Here is a 10,276-nt window from a genome sequence, read left to right as displayed (position 1 = left end):
TTTTCTGGTCAAGGATTTAAATTGGCTCAGGTTAATCTGATGCCATTCTCTGGTTATCTCTAATCAGTTCTGCGGTAAAAGAAAAACAACACTCCTAATTAAGAGTCCATGTCACCTTTTTTTTTCTTTTAAATTAAAAAGTTCAAGTGTGTATTTCTCATATTAATCCAAAGTCATTTTCTTTCAGAAAGAGTGAAAGCAATTTTAGAAATACCTGAACTAACTCTACTAACAAGCTCTACTTGGTGTACACATTTAGCTGACTCTACATTCAACCATTCATGCTAGCAAGAATAGCAAAAAATGAATGTTTAATAACCAGATAAAAATTTGCATTAGGTCTCACCTCTCTCAAACTTTAGGAAATCAGGAGACCCCTCCACCCCGCAACAGACAGTGAATGACAAAAGAAAGAGGTGTGTCCTGAATAATACACAGCTGTTATAATCAGCCCTGCAGTAAATGTTAGGAAGAAAAAAGGCTTTAGGGGAATTGTACATTTATTTCCACGTTGGCTTAATTTCTAACAGAAATATTAAGTGGGAGAAAAATCTTATTTAGCTAGAATTATATGGTGAACCATCTAGTAAACTCTCAATTTTCCTGAGATCGTGCCTATTTTTCCTTTCCTTTTGCCCTCTCTGTACTCAGAATACATTTCTACCATAGCACTTACCTGCTAATGCCTTGTCCTAGAAGAGAACATGCCATATCTCTGAAGCCATAAGCCAAGCACAATAGCTGGCACAAGTATAGGCCCAAATATTTGCTGGATAATGTTTAGGCCTACATTTGAAAACCTGACAAAAACGTGTCACCACTGACATTTAAATGTGAAAAAGCCTTTAGCATCATCAATTTGGACAAAAGAGATTTAGTTAAGCTCCAGTTTATATGGCAATTCTTCAATATTCTTCATAGAACAGGTAGCCTTTAGAATTGTGTTCAAATTCAGAGCAAGCAAAATGACATTTTAAGTATAATATAAATCCTAAATAAGTCACAGGAGCCAAGATAAAAAAATCATGTTCAGGTAAGGAAAATCTCCATGTACATACAGAAGTCAAAAAATGCCAGCAGAACAACAAAGGAACATAATGAATGAGGTTACAGAAAATTAGTATAGATTAAGAGGCTAAGCCAAACATTTAAATACACAAAATCAGCCCATGACTTGGAGGGATGATCCTTTTAAGATTTTGCAAAGGATAAACTTGATTATATTGACTTTCCACACTGGTATTTTTCAGGAGTATGGATTATAATTGGGAAAACCTTTTCTGATTTGGTACTTAATAGTGATATAGAGCTAGTTACATGCCCTAGGTCACTAACACATATCTTGCTTATGGAAATTCACGAACACACTTATATAAATGCCCATTCTTAATTTTCCATTAAGAGCAAAACAAATATTATGAGAAGATTTTTGTAAAATATTATGTGATATGAAAGGAACAAATATGTTTAATTATATAGTTCAGAGGAAGAGAAACAGGAGAATAGAGGTCCACAGACCAAAAGATCTCTCTGGAGAAAGAAGAAAAAAAAGACAAAAATACGTCACCCAATATAAGGTAGAAGGGACCAAAAGCCACTGAAACACTACTTTGTACAATAGGTCTAGGAACAGAGATTGTATTTATTCTGCACTGTAAACAATGTGCATCATACACAGTTAAAGCCTATAATTAAATCCTGGTGAATCAATCTAATTAAAATCATTCACAGCATCATGTAGGCAAGTATGTTTAAAAAAATACTTTAATAAGCATATTCAGAATGGCAGACAGGGAATGGGAGAAGGGAATTATTTTACAGTGCAAAATTACTATGCATAAATTTAAAAACATCTAATTCATAATTTTAAATGCCTATTTAAATATTTCAAATACATTTTAAAGCTCAACAGATTTGTGTTGAACTGAGTTGCAGATTCTGAACTCTATTTTAAAACACATAAGACAGAATACCATTGCAAATGAAAATGATAGTGCTTTGCTGGGGGTCGGGGAGGCTAAGTAAGTATTAAACAAAAGCTTCTTTTCCCAATGCAATTTGTCAAAAGTTCAAGAGTAATGAAATGTTCTACATATTAAGCAAATTAAATTCATGATATTACTAAAAATTGTAAAGTAGTGCAATGACTTATCAAGTTATAATGGCTGCATTATGAAGAGCAAAGTACTGTGTGAAATACCTGTATAAACACAAAATACAATTAAATATTTCTTTATAAAAAGCTGAGCATTATGTATTATAATAGTGGAATGTTTTTCATTAGGCATACTTTAAAAAGATAAGATTAAGAAAAGATTTCCTAACATGTATTCATGTGCTGTTTGCAAACATGCCTGAGAATTTACTAAAAATGTTTCTGTGATATTAGTTTGCAAGAACTTCATAAACCTGCAAACAAAATACGTCTTTTATAAAAAGTGAAAATGGTGTCTCTAATATTGCAACAACTTAAAAAGTACAGCATCACTATTCATTTGAAACATTTCTATAGACCATCTTTGACAAAAAGCTAGGATACTTTGGATTCGTTTGATAAAATCTGACTCAGAAAATGGATTGTGACCATCTGTTAAAGCTGCCATTCTGGATAAATTAATGTTCTAGGTGAAACAAAACAAACAAAAAACAACAAAAAAATTCATGCTTCTCAACACTTCCACCCAAAACTGATTTACTTGGATATGTATTTAACAATAGTGAGTATACATTTTATGAAGTCAAGTGTTGTAAAGTGGCTTTTAACACTGTTTGGGGGGAAAAGTTGTTCACATTGGTGGAGGGAAGCAGTCTGAACACATATCAACAGTAATACTTCATGGGAGTAAGGCCTAAACCATAATATCTCAGTGCAAACCTCTACTTAATTACATTAGACAGCTGAGCCATTAAAAGCAAGACCACAGAAGATTTATTTTAAAAAGGCATCGGCTCTTGAACTGATGATGGCTGAAAATGAAATGGTCGAAGCATTTGGGATATGCCTGTGTGATAAAAACAAGAATAGTTAATAATCTTTTACAAAAGTTTGGATATAGGTTGGTCTATCAGCTGTATAAAACTACCTTTTTGACAAGAATTTTGCACTAAAAATAAAATGGCACTCTTGCAAGGCTATGTCAATGGATGATCTTAATTTGTAATTACAGAGAGCAAAGGTTATTGCATATGTTATTTTCATTTTGGAAATACACTATCAAATCTGGAAAACTAGACTGTAACTGGAAAAGTCTAAAACCTTTTCTAATGTCATAACTTTTTCTTCATAAAATCATTTCTGCCTGCCAACTCCTTGTTGTGCCAATTATCTAAATATCACTTGACCTTTCTTCCAGTTTATTTAATGCAAAAATGGGAAATTTCATAATGAATATAAAAATAACCGAACAGGATTCTGGTCAGCATGATACATTTGAACACTTAAGCCAACATTAAACTTTTGTTTTGCTTCAAAAATAATTTTGAAAATTATAGCAAATGCAAAACAAACTATGCAATCTAAGTATCATGCTTAATTTCAGAATTTTCAAACTATCTGTCCTTAAGTAGAAATTTGAAAAAACAAATTTTCACAATCCTTTATGAATGCTTTTACCACCTGGATAAGAAACGTGACTTAGTTACTACACAAACACTTAAAAATTCATTAGAAAAACCTTAGCAAAATAAAATGAAAGCTGACAGACTCAGAATATCAATTCCTCTCATAAAAGTTTACCAACTGTACAAGTTAAGAAAATTATACAAGCTTTTGTATTAAGAAAGGACAGCTCAGTCAAGACATATGTACTGTAAAAATCTTTCAAAGGCTACAAAGAATCTGGAAAAATACAGAATGTATTTCTTAAGCCCAGATAAGAATATGGAAAGACATCATTGATGTCAACAATTTTACATATACAAACCTGACCTGGTTTATTTTTAAACTTCTATATATAAAAAAATCATGCTAGCATAACTTTCAGGATTCATAAGGGTTTCCTTAATAATGGCAAGCAGAAATTTGAACTTTTTTTCTTCTCCGCCATCAAACTAAGCAAAAAGTACCTTGTAGTGAAATTTTAGGATTAACACATGACACGATAAGGTACAAATATCTTTAGTTCAAATTTACTAAACCATTTGTTAAATCCTTAAAAGGGTCTTTATATATAGTTTTAAAGTAAAAGGTCTACAAAAGGCAGAATTATGAAATCTTAACTAAAGTTAGGACTCAATTCAAATTTTCAAATTTTAACCAATTGCTTCAAGGAAATCAACTTTTTAAGGTAACCCATCAACCCTGAAAATTTTAGTCACACCAGAATTTACTCCAAACAAAGTAAAACAAGTCTAAAATTCAGTCATCTGTGTTTTCAAGTTCTTCAAATTTCCCATGTGAGATTGCTTCTTGGAAAAATTCAGAAGAACCTGGACTTTCTTTTCCATTGCTGTTTACCCTTCGCCTTTTGGCAGGTCTCTCGCTTTTTTCATCAAAATCATTTTCGTTTCTTGTTGTCACATGGGCAAGTTTTGGGTCAGTGGTAAGGTTATCTGTTTCATAACCATTACTATCCATATCTGCATGAAGTGGTTTCTTATTTCCACCTGCTGGTCCATTAACATGCAACCCTTCAACTTTTACTTCTTCTTTGTTTAATATTTCACCTGGTCCATTAGATGACATCCCTAAGGTGGAAGAAACATAAATAAAACTGACAATATTAAAAAGTAAAATTTGTAAACTATTATAGCTATTGTAAAACAGCTTTTCATCAAGGAAGCGAGGTATCAAATCTGGTATGGTCTGAATTCTGGTTCTATTTACCTAGTAGCTGTGTGACCTAATTAGGCAAGTTATTTATACTCTCTGTACCTTAGTTTCATCACATGTATAATAAGGACAATAATTTACCCCACAGAGTTGTTGTGAAGATTAAATAAGTTAATAAACAAAGAATTAAGGACAGATTTTGGCATATATTAAAAACATGTTGGTATTATGTGACAACAAATAAGCATTTGATCCAGTAGTCTAAATATGTTGAATTAAACAAAGATATGCATAAATTATTCGGATTTAGCAAAAGGGCTATAACTTTCTAAAACCATGTTTTCTTTAGAAGCCTGAGTTTTCTACAGCCATATAAAATCAAGATGACATGACTTTTTTATTCTTAATGTAAAGCTATGGCTAGTATTGTGCTTTAAGGGTAAAGATCATATACTTTATTTACCTAAAGGGATTTAAACAATCTGTCATAATGTTAAAAGATTAATGCTTGCACTGTCAAAGCATACACTTGAAAATACTAAAAGTAAACACAAATTCCTCCATAATAGGTGAGAAAAGAAAGAGCCTAATTATTCTAAATAAAAGCAAGTAACAGTAAAAGTCATGTTTGAGTTGACTGCAAAATAGAGTAGAAATTTTGGATACAAAGTAAAAATATAGAATGTGTCACTAAAGACAATTAAAATTTAATTAAAATATTCAATATAAAAGATGAGCCTCAAATATTACATTTTGGTCAAAGAGTATATTCTATTTTTCCTAAGAGTATAATCAAACCATGAATGCACATGGGGATTATGCATCATATGACACCGAAAGAACGATTTTGTTGTAGTAAACCCAAAGAGTTGGTGACACTGTGATTAGGCCAAAAATAACTAAGATTTCAAGACACTATGTAAGTCCCTTACAAAAGAAATAAAACTGGGTTGGAAAGTTCTTTCCTTTCCTTGAGAAACCTGAGAAACTTACTGTAGGTGCCTGATGTGAATAGTTTCTGAGCTACTGAATATAGGTAACTTACGAAACTCTCCTAGGCTAACTGCGTGTTCTTATCAAATGGTTAAAAAAGAAAAGTAAATGATGTATTTGGTATTATAAGCAAACAGGAAAAGAAAGGTGTAATACCAGCTGTCTGATTCCCTAAGGTTTTACCCCTAGTCTCAAGGTCAGAGCCTCAGGTTCTAATTTATTCTACTTCAGGATTGATGCGGCTGGCATTAGACATCATGCCAATAAAACTCTTTGGACCAGGAAATAGTTGTTGGGCCCTAATTTTTGTCTGCCTTGTTCTTTGAAGGGAAACAAGTGAGGGAATAGAGAGGAGTCCCCAAATGAACAAAGTACTGTATATTCACTACAGCTCTGCCAGTGTGAGATCAAAGGTCAGAACAAGGGACATTTGTTTCTCAGTATTCTCCCCTAGTTTCTGTCATGGGAGGTTAGGTCTCCACTGGCCCTCCCCAAAGGCTGTTATATCAGAATGTAGGTGGGCAGAGCTTATCTCTAATTCACCAGTTTCTTACTAAAGAGTGAAGGACTTATTACTTCCTGCTTGGCAACTGTCTTATTTAGGAAGACCATTTAAATTAAATTAGAAGTCAAAATAATTCTTTGACTAGGTCTTACTGATCAACACACTGATCTTTGGTCTACTGTACATTTTAAATAAGAACAATACCTGAATCTCAATCATATTGGTATGCCTTTTACTTCTCTTATTCATGGAGATAAAAATAGAAGTGATTCTGTAGACTATTATTGTACATGCTGATACCTGCTGTATCTTTTCTTACCCTTTAAGGTTATTATGCTATCAAGGAGAAAAATATTCAAAATAGTGCCTTTGTCATCTATGTCCATGCACCTTTCTGATAAAATGTTATAAGCTCTCAAAGTATTTAAAAAATATGTGTATTTCTGATGTGAAATGGCTGGAGTTATGGTCTAAGAGTTATCAAAAATACTTGTATCTAGATATCTCAACAGGATAAGAAATAGATGTTACTCAAAAATAATATATTTCTTAAAAGAAATGGTCACTGTTGATTGTATACTTTATTAAACTTACTTTTTAGTGATGTCAATATCTGATTAATTTGTTATTCTGTGTGTTAGTATGTATGCATGTTGATATTGTGTTTCATATGACATTTACAATTATTGCTTTAACTTCTGCTTTGGAATTTTAATAGAAACCAAAAGTGAATAAATATTCCAGCTACTGAAAGAAACAAATGTTCCTTTGGTTGCTTACCATTTTGATTAGTATTGCTTATAGTGCCATCTTCTTTCTCAGACTGGCTGTTACTACTGTTTGAAGCAGTCGGGGGAGGGGATGGTGCGCGACTAGAAGCAGCACTTTCACTTTCATCTAGAAGACGATCCATGTAATCCCTTAAAGTCACGTAAAAAAATAAATTCTTTTATTAAAAAAAGCTGAACATTAAAATAAAGTGAGGTTAAATTTATAAGGCTTTATTAACAAATATATCCTAATTTTCACTTACATTCATTCTAGTACCTCATCTATTACACCAGGATCTGAACATTTAAATGGAAAACTTCTTTTGGTTGCATATTTATAGGAAAAATGCTAAGAGCTTTTAAACTAGCTAATTTTAGAGACCTATAGGCAGTTTAAAAACTTTAAAAATTGTAGGCAAGTGCTCAGATTGGCCCAACTAAAACCAGAGAATCTGTTAAGTGAAGAGAAAGGGATGATGTCAATCAAAAAAAGTACCAAAGAAATTCTGAACAGATACAGATTGGAATTTTAAAGCTCCTAGAGACTGATGGCTACAGCAACACCTGAGACAAATTAGGTCCTAATAATAAATCACTTCCCTAAACCTTCCTGGATACCTTCTATCACCTTTCTGTGAGATCTGAGCTATAATAAGCTCACTGAATTCCTGGGCTTATCTGCCACTCTATCATTAGAAGTGAGCTCATTTCTTCCCGAAATCATTCCTGAACTATATGGCAAGAGAATGCAGTTGTGTAAGTGACACTGGGTTTGGGATTAGAAGATCTGGGTTAAACATCTAATCTCTGAGATATAGTGTCTTTACCTATAAAATGCATGTTATCATACATGACTTATCTACCACATAGGGTTATTGTATAAGATATGCATAGGAAGTCTTTTGTAAAATATAAAGTACTATTAAGTCACAAGAACAAAGGTCAGCAATCTATGGCTTGTGGGCCACTTGTTTTTGTGAGTAATATTTAAATGGAACACAGCCGACGTTCATTTGTTTACATGGTGTCTATGACTGCTCTGAACACAACAGCAGAGTTGAGTAGTTGTGAGAGAACGTAAGGCATGCAAAGTCTAAAATATTTACCCTCTAGCTCTATACAGAAAAGTCTGCCAACATCTGCACTGGAATAACTCTCCGAGGGCAAAAATTTTAGTCTGTTTCATTTACCACTGCACTACCACAAGTGCCCAAGTTGTGCATGGCACAGAGTAAAAGCTCAATAAAAACTTAAATACATTATATATTTTAAGATTCCCTAGAATAAAAGAAATAGTAAGTCAAATGTTTTAGAATTTTGTGAACAGGATAAATAAGAATATGCATTAAAACAAAACAAAACAAAAACAAAAACAGGAAAGGCTCAGGACTTCACTCAAATTCTACAGTAATAGTCCATAAAAAGACTATCGACCATAGCTATAATGTCAAACTACATGATCACATTGTCTCTTGGGTTATGGGGATATAAAAAATATTGAGATGTGGTATGTGACCTCAAGAGGTTTCCAACAGTCTAAGGTATAAAACTAATACATATCAAAGAAATGAATATGATAATGAACTAATCAATTCAACATTCTAGCCTAGTTTCCTTATCTATAAATGGGAGGGAATTAAATGTGATGGTTTTTAAGACCTCTTTAGCTTTATGCTACTCATAAGGAACAATTATGTAACTAAACTAAAGCACACAGAAATAGAAATGAGCATGAAGAATGCCACAGGGATTTCAGAAGCTGAGGCTAATAGGAACAGCTGACACCTGATGAGGAATTGTCAGAAATAAATTTGGTAGGGTGGAAATGGATAATGGAGGATGTTAAAATAGCAAAGGAAACTAGAGTTGACTAAATATCAAAATTATTTTAAATTTCTGAATATAGCAACGATATTATGAAGGAATTATTATTATTATTTCTTAACAATTAATGGCATCTAGAATGCTTAAGAAGAGTCAGGTAGACCACTTCAGGAGGGTGGAGCAGCGTTCAGATAACCAGTTATACTTAATTTTTCCTTTTTTTTTTTTTTTTAAAGAAACTATATGCAAGGCTGTTACAGCAAAATCTCCAATTTGTAGATGGCTACCAATTCTTCTAAGTAGTGAAGAGAGAATCTGTATTAGAATCTTTCAAAGGCTATTTATAGGCAGAGAATGGCAAATGTAAGGTAAAAATGAATAAATAACTTTCAGGATAATGTGCTCTAACTATAGATTTTGACTAAAAAGAAAGATGAAAAAAATTCAAATTTTTGTCTACAGGCATTAACTTAGTGTTTTGTGCAGTCACTTCAAGTGCAACTATTAACAGCAAACTAGATAAAAGTCTGGAAGCAAACTAGAAAAATATCTCCATGCTTACAGAAAACCACAATTTCTCCTCATCTGGAAAATTATGTACAGTCTAGTCTGGTCATGGCTTTTTATAAAAGATATAACAGCTAAAAAGAGATGAGTGTGAGTAAAAATTATAGTTCTTTCAGTTATGAAAGACCCAAAGGGGACATGACTTGAAGCTTATAAAACTACAGTATTCTTGCCTAGGAAGGAAAGCATATTTGTTCACTTCATACCATTACACCAGGGAACCACTGTTAACTCTTTAAGTATCTTCAAAAAGTTTTCAGAAGCTATGGAGAAATTAGAGAAACGAAAATGTTTGGCGGGACATCCCTACCTAACCTGTTGAGCTTGACATCACAGAAGACCAACTAAGCCAGCCCACACTTCCCATGGTGATGCTTTCTGAAAGAGAAAACTGGATGAACCATGGGTCTGACCCAGCATGACAATTCTTATGCTCTTACTGCTGATGATGACAGATTGCCATGTAGTTCGTGTGTGAACATTATTTCTGAAATGAGTGAAAAAAATGAAAGATGTTACTATTGCTTTTCCCTATACAAAAGCTTGAAAAATGTGACTATTTTAAGATACATTCTAAAGACCAGATAGCTCTATATCTAATTCTATATCATTATGCCTCAACATTATGAATAAATAATCTAGAAAATTTTTTAATAAATTTATAACATTAAACAAATTAGATAAAATTAGAATACTGTTATTATGAAATTCTACTCTAGCCATCAGGAACTTTTAAGTAATGGGGGATGAGGCACAGAATCCAATGTCTTGTGATTTTCAAGGGGCAATCATACCCTTTTAGATAATTTTGCTTTGATTTTAGAGTGTTTGATCCTCCAAGGAAAT

At 32.7% G+C, this 10,276-nt stretch overlaps 1 protein-coding gene across 11 annotated transcripts in view; it reads right to left on the bottom strand.

The window, feature by feature from the left end:
* Positions 1 to 1,622: 1,622 nt before the first annotated feature.
* The window catches only part of MIER1 (MIER1 transcriptional regulator), a 58,403-nt gene continuing 49,749 nt past the window's right edge, over positions 1,623 to 10,276 (bottom strand). For 6 of the 11 annotated variants that reach the window (XM_015595101.2, XM_006919298.3, XM_015595102.2 and 3 more), the window contains 2 exons: positions 7,050 to 7,189; positions 1,623 to 4,686 (listed from right to left, as the gene is read on the bottom strand). In XM_015595101.2, coding sequence (XP_015450587.1) covers positions 4,358 to 4,686; positions 7,050 to 7,189 — 469 coding nt within the window. In that variant the 3' untranslated portion in view covers positions 1,623 to 4,357. The remainder of the gene's footprint in view (positions 4,687 to 7,049; positions 7,190 to 10,276) is intronic. The other 5 variants (XM_025051970.1, XM_015595103.2, XM_025051967.1 and 2 more) reach the window with 1 other exon arrangement.

This window comes from Pteropus alecto, unplaced genomic scaffold (assembly GCF_000325575.1).
Source record: "Pteropus alecto unplaced genomic scaffold, ASM32557v1 scaffold25, whole genome shotgun sequence".
Lineage (NCBI taxonomy): Eukaryota > Metazoa > Chordata > Mammalia > Chiroptera > Pteropodidae > Pteropus > Pteropus alecto.
This window is presented reverse-complemented; position numbering and strand designations above follow the sequence as displayed.